General features: G+C 35.5%; 1 protein-coding gene across 22 annotated transcripts in view; it reads right to left on the bottom strand.

The window, feature by feature from the left end:
- ADGRL3 (adhesion G protein-coupled receptor L3) overlaps positions 1 to 13,222 on the bottom strand; it is an 859,466-nt gene that overhangs the window by 151,039 nt on the left and 695,205 nt on the right. For 18 of the 22 annotated variants that reach the window (XM_060299415.1, XM_060299418.1, XM_060299417.1 and 15 more), the window contains 2 exons: positions 10,051 to 10,236; positions 7,063 to 7,101 (listed from right to left, as the gene is read on the bottom strand). In XM_060299415.1, coding sequence (XP_060155398.1) covers positions 7,063 to 7,101; positions 10,051 to 10,236 — 225 coding nt within the window. The remainder of the gene's footprint in view (positions 1 to 7,062; positions 7,102 to 10,050; positions 10,237 to 13,222) is intronic. The other 4 variants (XM_060299419.1, XM_060299427.1, XM_060299430.1 and 1 more) reach the window with 1 other exon arrangement.

Below are 13,222 nucleotides of genomic sequence, written 5' to 3'. Positions count from 1 at the left end.
AACCTGGTGTGATTCAAACTACTTTCAGATGTCCTTTTAATTATATTAAATGAAAGTTTGGGTTGGCTTTGATGCTTATGGGCAAACATCGAAATCTCCTGAAAGAGCTGCTAAAAGTACTCCCCGTTGCTGCAGTTAATATACTACATTGTATGCACACCACTAGCCAATTTATTCTAGCCACTTTAACAAGGATATCCAGCCTGACAGGCCACACAGAATAGTATCACAAGTCAAGCAAAGCACAGATCATTAGAGGACTCAGAAAGTCGTTTGACATGCACCATGGAGCTCTTTGTCACACAGCCAATTAAGTGACCAAACAAGAAACTTGAAAATACTCATTAATTTCTTCCTAGCAGTATAAATGGAGGTTAGAATCTTTCTTGTCTCATGCACCAAAGGCACACAAGTAAAACTGGCATAATTCAATCTGCACTTTGTCAAAGGTGCAAGTAGCAACTTTGGTTCACAGAAAGTCTACATTACAGACAAAAAAATGAAAGCAATAGGTAAAAATGTTTATGCAGTACATATAATAATATAGATATCTGGGCTTTGGAATTTTAAAATTCATCAAAAGTTGACGTTACTTTTATCACTGAAAAGCTGTAACAGCATTTTCTTTCTTCTTCTTTTTTTTTTTTTTTTTTTTTTTGCGGTACGCAGGCCTTTCCCTTTGCGGAGCACAGGCTCCGGACGCACAGGCTCAGCGGCCATGGCGCACGGGCCCAGCCGCTCCGCAGCATATGGGATCCTCCTGGACCGGAGCACGAACCCACGTCCCCTGCATCGGCAGGCGGACTCTCAACCACTGCGCCACCAGGGAAACCCCTGTATCAGCGTTTCTGAGCAGATTCAGCAGCACTTGACATCATTTCCTTCTCCATGAAACAAGAACTTGAGTTGACTCCCCGATGCCATACTCTCCAGGTCCTACTCCTTCTTTAAGGCTGGTCATTAGTCTCTACGGCTGGTTCCTCTTCCTCTCCCTGACCTGGGGACAGTGTCCTGGGGCTCAGCTCTACATTCTCTTCTCTTTCTACACTCATTTCCTTGATGAATTCATCTAGTACATTGGCTGAAAATGCCACTCTAAGTGAAACATTACTAAATGATTATGTCTAGCTTGACCTCTCAGGTAAATTTCAAGCTCGTATATCTAACTGTATATTTACCATCAATATTGCATACCTAATAAGAATCTCCAACTTAACATGCCCCTGAGTGAAGTTCTTTTCGTGCTCCTCCCAAATTGGTCACAGATTGACTATCTCAATAAATGGTGACTGCATCCTTCCAGTTACTCAGTCAAAACACTTTGTGTCATCCCAACTCCTCTCTATCTCTGACACTTCACATACAACCCCTTAGCGAATCCTGTTTGTTCCACTTAAAAAAATTCCCAAAGCTGAAGAATTATCTCAGCATCCCACACTCATATCCTGTTCCAAGTGAATGTTGTTATTGCCCAAATGGTCACCCTGTTTCAGCCCTTACTTTTCCTGCTATAATCTATTCTCCAGTTTTTTTTTTTTTTTTTTTTTTTTTTGCGGTACGCGGGCCTCTCACTATTGTGGCCTCTCCCATTGCGGAGCACAGGCTCCGGACGCGCAGGCTCAGCGGCCATGGCTCACGGGCCCAGCCGCTCCGCGGCACGTGGGATCTTCCCGGACCGGGGCACGAACCCGTGTCCCCTGCATCGGCAGGCGGACTCTCACCCACTGCGCCACCAGGGAAGCCCTATACTCCACTTTTAAAACACATCACATCATGTCATCCTTCTGCTCATAAACCTGCAGTGGTTTCCTGTGTGTCTATGAGTAAAAGTTGAAGTCCTTACGATGGTCTATCAGATCTGCCCCACAGATTAATGTCCTGTTACCCTCTTCTCTTTCACTCTCCTCCAGTTGCATTCGCTTCCTGGACAACACGGGCATATTTCCACCTCAGAAACTTTGTTTTCTCTGCTGGAATGCTTTTTCCTGCATATCTTCACAGTTCACTCCTTCAGAGTTTTTCTGAAATGTCACCTCAGTGATGCGTTTCTTGCTCTATTTTTCTCCGTAACATTTATCATCATCTCACATACCATATATTTCACATACTTAGCATACTGTTTATATTCTGCTACTGGACGTTTCACCCTAGGAGAGAGAGCAGGGATTTTGGCCTGTTATGGGCACTGCTATATTCCCAGTACTGATAAAATTACTGGGCACATGTGCTGAACTAGTAATTCTTGAATGTTTTTGTCGTTCACTACTATGTGATGTTTTTTACATAGTTTTGAATATAGAGATTGCTTTCACACTGATGGTACCTAGGATACAGATTTCTAGTGGATAATGAAGGTGAAACAAACAAAATAAATAAATAAAATAAACAAAAAAAGCAAACTATAATTCCAAACTGAAATAAAAAGAGACCTTATTACAAATACTTGGTAAGATTTAAAGAACACATAGACTATCTGCCTTTGAAAAAAAAGGAAAGAAAAATTTAAGGAAGGATGAGGAAGGATGGGAAGGGGGAGGAAACCAGGTATGCATATATATGTGTCTTTTAAAAAAAATTTGCATCTATTTACGAATTTTTTCTGATCAGTTCTCAGCCCAACTATGCAAATAATAGTAGGTTCCAAAGAATGACTCAAAAGATTCCCATCAAATACTGTATGTACTTATATTTCCCATTAAGCAAGATCGACTGCAAACTCTAGGGAGTCCATGCCACCTCTGAGATTTGGAGGACAAAAGAAACTGCTGATAAATATCAAAACATATTTCTTAACTAGGAAAATGTCCTGCTTTTAAAGCAGTAAAAAATGAACGCTAGTAATTTTTAATAGTTCCTGCTAAAGAGAAGAACAATGTTAACAAACATTACTATTTAAAAGATGGGAACTTGGGATTGAAAAATGAGAAAAAAATATAAGTTCTGGTTACATTTATAGAACATGAAGGCAGTTGTTCTTAAGCTATTTGAGGTCACATTCTACTCTCAGATTCTCATGAAAACACAGACCTCTCTTTGGAGCCATATAATTTTTTTATTCATTCATGGATTACCCTCCTAAAACTTCCCCTGCCCCCATTCCACCACTAGAGTTAAGAACTTATGCAATTCGCATGTACTCGGATGGTTATAATCAAAAAGAGAAAATAACAGTGCTGCTGTAGATGTGGAAAAACTGGAACCCTCACGTATTGCTGGTGGACATGTAAAATGGTGTGGTCACTTTGGAAAACAGTTTGACTGTTCCTCCTTTAACATAGAGTTAGAATATTTTCTACTTGCTTTTTTCTTCTCTCAATATGATAATTTTTAAATCACAGTCTCCTCTGAAAACCAAATGACCTCAAAGTAAATTATGTTTGTATTTGACCTGGCTATAGGAGTACAAAATAATCACCACACAGCCATTTGAGCTCAATCTCAAAAAAAGGAGAAATTTAGAAAAAATTGTTATACTTTATACCATTCCTGAAATACAGTACCATAAATCAATAAATATAAACCAAATAATATATCTTGACTTCTAACACCAAATAATGTCAGTTTCGCAATCACATTATTTTGGCGAATGAGAGCATGAGTTTCTGAATCAGGAAGACCTAACTTTGAATTCAGGAGCCCCTCAATTATTACTGTGTAATTTTGTGAAAGCCATTTAATGCTTCCTGTGCCACATTTTCTCTAAGTTAAGAATAGCAATAACTTATATCATAGGGTTGTTTTGAATATTAAGTAAGAATTTATGCAGAATGCTTTGCACAATTATGGCCACAGTGCCTAATGAACATATTTATTCTTCACAATAAATCACTGTTATTCCTTTTTCTTTCTTGCGGTACACGGGCCTCTCACCATTGTGGCCTCTCCCGTTGAGGAGCACAGGCTCCGGACGCGCAGGCCCAGCAGCCATGGCTCACGGGCCTAGCCGCTCTGTGCGGCATGTGGGATCTTCCTGGACTGGGGCACGAACCCGTGTCCCCTGCATCGGCAGGCGGACTCTCAACCACTGCGCCACCAGGGAAGCCCTATTCTTAATCATGGTGTTGAAGAAGCACTGGATGCACATCAGGACAGCAGCATTAGTGCCATTGGTGCTAGTTGTGTGACCTTGGTCCAGTCATTTCATCTCTCCAGATCTCAACTCACTCATCTTCATCTCTAAGGTCCCTCCTGGTAATATTACATCATGGTAGCTACTTAATATGCATATATAACACAAACCTTATTTGTTATCTCTGGCATAAAACTTAAAACCCTCTCCTAAATGAAGGTATGTATTATGCCCGCAATACGGTAACGCTATTCTTACTATGACATGTCAATATCTATCTTTTGATAGTCAACAAGGATTTTAATGTTATCTAAAATTACAACTAAATAAAGAAAAATAAAATATATTTGACCCAATTTTTTGTTTTTGTTAAAATCCTTGAGACAAAAGAATAATGGGTTTTAGGAGATTCACATATTATTTAAAAAATCAGAGCAACTATCTTTTAATTGTTCACCTATAGATGAGTTATCATAGCTGACGGCTGACAGTCCAGATTTCACTTTTTTTTTTTTTGTGGAATAAAAAGTGGGAAGCAAGAAATAAAAAGTAGATATAGATAATTCATAAAATAGACACTGTATTTCTTAAAAATTAAAAGCTAAATGTGTTTAGATGGTCAAAATCAAACCTAGGAGAAGCACTGCTTGTGCCCATAGAAAGGAAATTTTTTTTTTTTAAGAATCTTGTGATAAATAATTATCTTTTTTCAAATTTAATGCATAAAACATTTGAAATGTATTTCATACCTATTTCATAGGTAGCTCAGAATGTGCTCTGAACATAGAAATAATAGGGAACATAAGCCTTTAAAATTCAAATAGACTAAAGTTTAAGGTATTATTCACTCTAGAATTTCATAGAATAATGACCTACAATAAAAGGAATAGAAATAATGCTGTGTTATAGTGAGCACAGCATTTCTGCTTCACCAATATTCTGTTTGTATTTGGTCTTATCAGATGTTTAGTCAATAGCTGAAACATTTATTCATAGCCAGTCAATTACAACACCAGGAAATCAGCTACTGAATAAACTGTGCTATTAATTTTCCATCAGAGATTCATGTTTGAATGACCATGCATTTCATAGATTTAAATACTGAAAGGCTAATTATCTCCAAGGCCCCATTAAAGGGATAGCATAGATTACAATAAAAAACAATCTTAATATTGCTCAAAAATGATCCTCAGGGGCGTCCCTGGTGGCGCAGTGGTTGAGAGTCCGCCTGCCGATGCAGGGAACACGGGTTCGTGCCCCGGTCCGGGAAGATCCCACATGCCGCGGAGTGGCTGGTCCCCTGAGCCATGGCCGCTGAGCCTGCACGTCCGGAGCCTGTGCTCCGCAACGGGAAAGGCCACAACAGTGAGAGGCCCACGGACCGCAAAAAAAAAAAAAAAAAAAAAAAAAGATCCTCAGCTTTCAATGCTGAAGAGTACTTCATTTCTCTGTCTATGGCACACACTAAGCAATATATATACATAACCCCCCCCAAGCAATTTCTTTCCCAAAACCTTAGAAAAATAAACCTGAATAGCTTCTTAAATACAAAGATTCATTAATTTATAAAGTTAAATGCAGATTAAAACCTTTTCTTCCTAATCTCTGTTCAATGTTCAAATTATTATTTTTTTCCTTTTAAATGACTGTCTCACAAAATGCCCTTATTGTGAATAAACTGATACTGTGTATTTTCTGGACTACTAATCTGAGAACCAGTGATTTGGGTCTTGAAGGTATCTCTCTTCATAAATGTGGTTGGTCTTCCCCTTAAAAATGCTATGATATATACACATAGGGAATAAAGTTGACAGTCACACAGTTTCATATTTTTTCTTCCTTCTGATAAAGTTACTTTGTATTTTGGGACCCACAAAATGGGGGCCACCCCAGTGGCCTGGTCCACATCACAAATCTAAATCTGTACTTATGGGAAATGACTGTCAAGGAAACCTCACATACACTGATCACAATCCTCCAACTCAGAGTTAGCTAGCTCACCTTACCTTAGAAAACAGGACCTGCTAGCCTTATAAGGAAATCCCCAACCTCCTTGCCAATCGCGCCCTGATTAGAGTTGTCTCTATAAAACTCACTCTTGTCCAACATCCCTCAGGGAGAGTGCACCACTGATGGTGAGGCACTTACTGCCTCAACCCATGGATTGTTTTCCCTTGAATATAGCACATCAAAGTCATTACTAAATAGCTTTGTCATTTGAATTTGTCATTTGACCTTGTCTGCCTTTGTTCCTACCTCCTCCCTCCCCTCCCCTCTCCTCTCCTCCCCTCCCTTCCCCTTCCCTTCTCTCCTCTCCTCTCCTCTCCTCTTCTCCCCTCCCCTCCCTTCTTTCCCTTATTCTAAAAATAACTATGAAGCTTGCTTCTGGGATTCTTTTTCACAAAGAACTCATAAACAGTAGAAATGTTTTTTATCTTGTTTAGAAACAAATTACAACATGTTAACTGGAGGAAAAATTACACTTACATTCAGATTCATGTGTTTATAATAAGTGGAAGAGTAAGATCGTTACAGCTTGTCTTGATTAATTTGGCACAGAAGCATGATATTCCAAGTATCCTGGAATTGTTGTCTTATTTGATTGAGTGTCATTTCTGGATGACTTGCTACTCAAATATTAGCTAGACCAACATAGGAATGAACTGTTTTCATACCCACCTCTCTGAAGAAATTAGAGATTTATTATATATTACACCCAACTCACCTTTCAGTGATGATCAAAATTCTCACACCCAAAGTTGCACCTCTATGCTGGTCTGTGCTCCTCTTATATGATAGAGCACTGGCACTGTCAAATTTCTTTTTAGCACATACGCTTTCATATAACTTTCCATTCCCACCCTCCATGCCCTCCCTGAAATTCTTCTAGCTCAACAGGATACATTATCATCTTTCTATCGGATGCCCATACATGCTGTCACCAACAGAGACAATTCAACAACTTAACACATTTATAAAAACGCAGAAAGTACCTGGACATAGGCTCTGCAAGAGCGCTCTCTTTTCTGAAGCTGAATCCATTAAGACAGCAGATTAAACACAGAATAGAAAAAACAAGTTAGTGACAGAAGAAAACAAGAAAAATAAAAGAACACATCTACACAAACACCTTATTTTGTTGTGCACTACTTTCAAGAAGAGAATGAAAGCTAAGCAGCAGCAAAATGTCAGCAACAGTTTGAAAAATAGTAACTAACAGCTTTTCAGAACCCAAGTGATAACTGGATGGTATAAAGCTGTTAATGATGGAAAGAAATCTTAGACTAAATTTAGTAGAAATTAGTAAGAATCAATATACTTCATTCATTTGACATGATTCATTTGACATGACGTTAGTTATTAATTCATGGGCCACAAATGAACATCTATGAAGTTAAGTAAATTATGTCAAAAATTTGGAACCCATTTTTTAAAGATAGTAAATTGTCTGTGGTTTACAGATTTTTAGGTGGTTTATGTGTCCCACAAACCATTTGTTCATACATACAAAAAGTTCTATTTATTGAGAAAATAGAAGTGCCCATTCATTTGACTATTTGATTCTAAGGGACAAATACCAAGAGATAAGTAACTTCTGATTAAAAGAATGCAATCGATATTGTGATTTATCTTGTTTTTATTTCTTGAAGAATTCCTTTTGATGGTTTTGACGAAAAATTTTATACATTTTAGAAACTTCTGTGGGATAAGAAGCCTGTTTCTGTGTGTTTCTTTGTTTGCATACAGAATGATGTTTTTCTGGGCAAAGGTTAACAGCAACTCATACTCAGTCCCAAACATTTTTTCCTGGTGATAAAATGAATAATTAATACATATATTTGCTCTGTTTAAATAAATGACTACAAATTTTATAAATTAGATTGTAGTTTTCCTCCTTTTCCCTATTATTTTCCTTCAGGAGCCTCGATTGTTCAAGGAGAAAATTACCCAGTTTTAAGAAGCAGTTACTCTGATGCCTTTTGTGTGGCTAATACTCTCCCACTTTAATTCATGCATTCTTCAATAAGCATAGAGCAGTTACTCCTCTAAAGAATTAAGTGAGGAATGAGTGCAAGTAAATTGTCAGCACTGTCATTTGGATCACTGACTCTCATTTTGGTTTAGCAGGTCTCTAAACCCTCCAGAATTTCAATGTGGAGCACAATTGATTTGTACCAAGTTGACTTTGCAAATCTGATGGGTTAAAACTGCTTCAGGGAACAGTGGGAACCACAGGAAATGAGAGCAAGCCAGGAAGCATGTGAATAACCTCTGCCCTCCCATCTTCTTACCCCATCATGCAAATTAACATATAACAAACCACGTTATATAAACAGCTGAAAAGAGCCAAATAAGAAACAAAAGAGAGCATTAAAAAGCTTCACAAATGAAAATTTGTCCATTATGCAGTTATTTGATATTCAGACTAGGCAAGCTTATTAGCTGTAGCTAGTTAGAATGTGACATTAATTGCCAGGTTTACCCGATATTGTCAGACATCGACACCATTTTTAAATAAAGATACAAAGTATTGCTATAACAAGTAATGGTATGGATACGTAACATTAATAGAAATTACTATATCCAGTACATTATGATAACAATAGCTGGCAGCAATATTCATTAATAGCCTCCAGTCAGCCTGGGTAACGACACATTAAAATCACAGCATGCCCAGACTACATAGGCAGCTGTGGATTATATTCTGCCAGCGGCTTGGTTGAGATTCTATCAGGAATATGAATGACAAAAATAACTCCTTTTTGCTCAGCATGAAAAAAACTTTAGTAATAATTTATATCTAATTGATAAAACTGAATCTATTTTCTGAGGATGAAATTGCAGGAAAAACTGACAGATAAAATATCTAGCTTTTTAATGTCGAACCATTATTATTTTAAAAAGTTTCTTCCATCTCATGAGTGAGACTCCTAGTCTAATAAGACAGAAAAGAAATAAACATAATAAAGACCAGTCTGCAAAGTTATTTTTTCATTCTAAAGGGGAATGTTCATTTAGTGAATTTCATACAGGACATTAGAGGGTCACTGCCAAATTCTTGCTTTTTTAAGTAATAAGATTATCACTGATATTTGAGACCTTAAAATCAAGTTTCAATAACCGATTATCTTTACTACAAAAATGCCATTCAGGGAATACATGTTATCTGATGGCAGCATTCTAGTATCTTTTCACCATGTGATATTTTGTTACATAAATAAATGATATTCTTTATAAATATATTAAATATATTTTACATACTTATGTAAATAAAATGCTTATATGTGTATAGATTATATATAAAATGCTTATATATGAGTATATAATGTATATAAATATATAGTAGATTTATAAGTATAAATTAAAATACATAAAATTCCTTAAAATTTAAAAAATAAATTATTTTTATTAGTTACAATTCAAAGTTGCTGAAACACATTTAAATCTTTTAAGTTATAATGGTAATGATACAAAATCAGTAATTTAAAAATCAAAAGGAAATAAAAATTAAAACAAATACTTGCCCTATGAGTTTTTTAATGTAATATTAATTAGGTTAAATTATTTTTAAAAAATCTATAATGTATTACTAATATCCTTTTTCATTGTTATTTTCTAAATTTCTGCTTGTTGATTAGACATTTGTTTTACTGTTAATTATATTAATATAAAGGTTTGAAAGGGAAAAAAAAAACCAAAAGAAATGGCATTTATCTATAGTAACCCTGTCCGAATTTAGCATACAAAAGAGTACTATGGAAAATAGAATTGTAAATTCAAAATACATATAGAGAGATCTCATTTATTGTTCCTTAGATTGAAAGTCAAATAAGGTCATTATTATACTGCAGTAATGAAGTGAATTGAATATAGCTAGCAATTCTCTTTAGAATGATCTGATTTTCTGGAAAGAAAGAAATTAATCAGGGAAGTCTCACTGATTTTACAACTTTAAAGATACATGTAACAAAGGTCCTTACCTTGTTCAAACTTCGTGCAGCACTATCTTTTCCACCTGGGGTCAAGTTCCGGAGCTGTACATCTAGGAGGCCTACCAGCTGATCCATGGCCCGGACTGAATAAGTGATATCTCCAGCATTCAAATGATTTCTTGTCTGTTCAGCCAGTTCTCTAGCAATGTTGGCAGCTGTCTCTCCAGATTTCAACTACAATTTTGAAAACAGAACAAAAAGGAAAGAGATCTTAAATAAGTAATTTTATTGGTTTCTTTGGACAATTGTTTTTGCATATGTTTTAATCATTGAGGCAAGAAAGTTATTAAACCCCATCTTTACTTGGTATACATTCCTTAAGTTTTCCTGCTAATCCATTATTTTCTTCAATACCTAACTTGAAATTCATGCCTTTAGGAAGCTCCTCTTGAGGAATTTAACTTCTAGAAATTGTTCTTAGTTTACCCATCTGGGTGGTTAAGTCTAAGGTTTGCCCTATGACTTTTCTCTATGCGTTTCTAAATTGGATGCTGACAGAGGCCAGTACAAATTTTCCATTATGCCTAGTTTAGCACTTAGTTCACAACGAATACTCACTGGCTGCTAAACTCTGTGAAAATTTAATTCCAAATAAAATCCCTGCTTTTCAAAGTGCTGTTCATCTTCTTACTAAGTAAGAGATTTTGTTCCCAATGTATTAGGTAGCAAACTATTGCTTAGTTTCTAGCACTTTCCTTTTCTGAAAGTACGTGCTGCTTTTTCAAGTATATTCTACAAGAATTTTTCAAATTGTCAACAATCCAAAGATGTTAAAAGAGATAGACTAATACCCTATGATTACTTGAGCAAATTTGATAGCTCTGGGTAATAAGACAGGAATATATATTAGCTTATAAGGAAGGCCTGGGGAACTTAAAAAAAAAGTAAGTGTAATTTCCCAATTTATCATGTCCTTTATCATTTTTAAACTAATAGACTAAAATAAGATTATAAAATATTTACACAATACAGATATAGGTATGCAATGCAAAATCATGAATGTCTCTTCTTTTGCCTCTATATATTCCCACTTCCCAGAGATTGTTAATGGTTTGGCATGGATCTTTCCTGACTTTAGCCTGCTCTATTACTTCTTAAATATATAATAGTGTCATTATTTAGAAAATTTTCTTTTCTTCTCTTTTTCTATTTTTAACACAGTCTAATACAGAACTTAGGATCCTGAACAGAAAGGTCCTCTCTTTGTAAGGCTATCTTCCTAATGGATATCCAGAAAGCTATAAGGGGCACAACAAAAATTCTTAGTCAAATAGGTTATCACTATCTATTCGGGGATGCTTAATAAATGTTTGTAGCAGTATTGAGTGTTAAAGAAACATGAATAAATTGGAGAAATTGGAATAACTAAATTGTTAACGATCACATTCTCAAGTATATAGAAAAATCCTAATTCAAAAACATAAAAATAGTTTAATAACAAAGTGTTGGCAAAGATTTGTAAAAATGTATATGACCATTATAAACTACTACTGAATGTGTATATTTGCATACTTCCTATGTAGAGTAAATTACTAGTGTCTATTAAACTCTGAAATGTGAAGACTGTATAAGACCGAGATTTCTCTTATCACTATCAACCATAAAAAAATAATCCCACTGTTACGAAAGAGATATGTTCAAAGATGTTCATTCTAGCTTGCTTATAATAGAAAACAAAATGGGCTATGACTGTGGAAAACTGCTTATGTATATAAATACTATGGAATATTAATCAACAGTTTAAAAGTATGAAGGAGAACAATATTGTTAACGTTAATCTTCAACATGTAATATTGAGTTAAAATAAATGCAAGTATAAAAATTATTTATATGCTAATATATATAGGCATGTTATTTGTGAAATAACACAACTTGAGTAGCATATAAACATGTTACCTATGAAAAATAAATATTATATGTAAATATTTTACATTTATATATATATATATGTATATGTTTAAACACATAGAACAAAATCTGAAAGATGGAAAGCAAAAAACAAATCCTTTTCTGCAATGTTTAAATTTTAATGTATTACAAGAAGAATATGTTAAAGTATTATTATATAGTTAATTGGTACTTTTTAGAAACGCTTAAAATAAAAAAAACACTTGCACTAAATTTTTGAATTTGTAAATTATGGTCAGGACCTGAAAACCTGAGATACTTATAAGACCAAATGGAATAGATTGTAAGGTTCAAGGATAAGGGTGTAACAAAGTCAACGTAGACCCACTGATGGATCATGAAAGTACTTTCAAGTGGTCACAAAGTGACGTAAATGTGATTATAATCCATACATTTAATCATTGCATATAATTTAGGGCTACTTACTGGTAATCTAGTAAATCAATTAATGATTTATAAAATTCGGTATTCGTTAATTAAATTGGTGAAATGCTAGTACTCATGAAGTATTCAAATTCAATATTCCATCAGTAAGTCTGAACACCTGATACAATTGCTTGGCAATGTTGCACAACTCCTGTGCATGTGAGTATCCAGATAGCTGGAATTCCTATAATTTTCCAAAGGGGTATTCTTTTAATCAATGCACCACTCATAGAGTCTTTTTTTTTTTTTATAGAAAGGCAGACTGCCAAATACAGCACTTCATTTGGATATGTCTAGAGTCTTGGAAGCTTGACTACCCTATGTTCTCCTACAAATGGACCTTGAGAGCTTGATTGGAGGTTCTAGCAGGGGAGCGTACCTACTCATATACCCTTGACTGAAGAATGGTCCTCCTCTATTGGGAAAGGTCATCCTCTTCAACCAAGCGAGCAGCTTTGGAAGGGATGCACGTGGAGCGGTGAGGGAGGAAGGGGACACCTGCCTAGCCAGCCAGATCAGCCGAATCAACCCTGGAGATCAATGGGGTGACAGATGCCACATCCACCATCCATAGAGTCTTGCATTTGTTGTAGTTTCCCACCTACGCTATTCTTATAAAAATGAATCTATTTGTGGAATTACTATTGTTTTACTTTGTTAAGCATTATGCACTTGTATAATTGTTTTATTATCATTATTACTGTATTGTTTTCTTCTATGCCTTTATTACCACCATTACCAATACCATTATAATATTTTTTCTATGAGAAAATGTCAAGGCACATGGACCTCTGGAGTCTTTTGATTCACTTAAATGGCGCTGTTG

Source organism: Globicephala melas, chromosome 5 (assembly GCF_963455315.2).
Source record: "Globicephala melas chromosome 5, mGloMel1.2, whole genome shotgun sequence".
Lineage (NCBI taxonomy): Eukaryota > Metazoa > Chordata > Mammalia > Artiodactyla > Delphinidae > Globicephala > Globicephala melas.
This window is presented reverse-complemented; position numbering and strand designations above follow the sequence as displayed.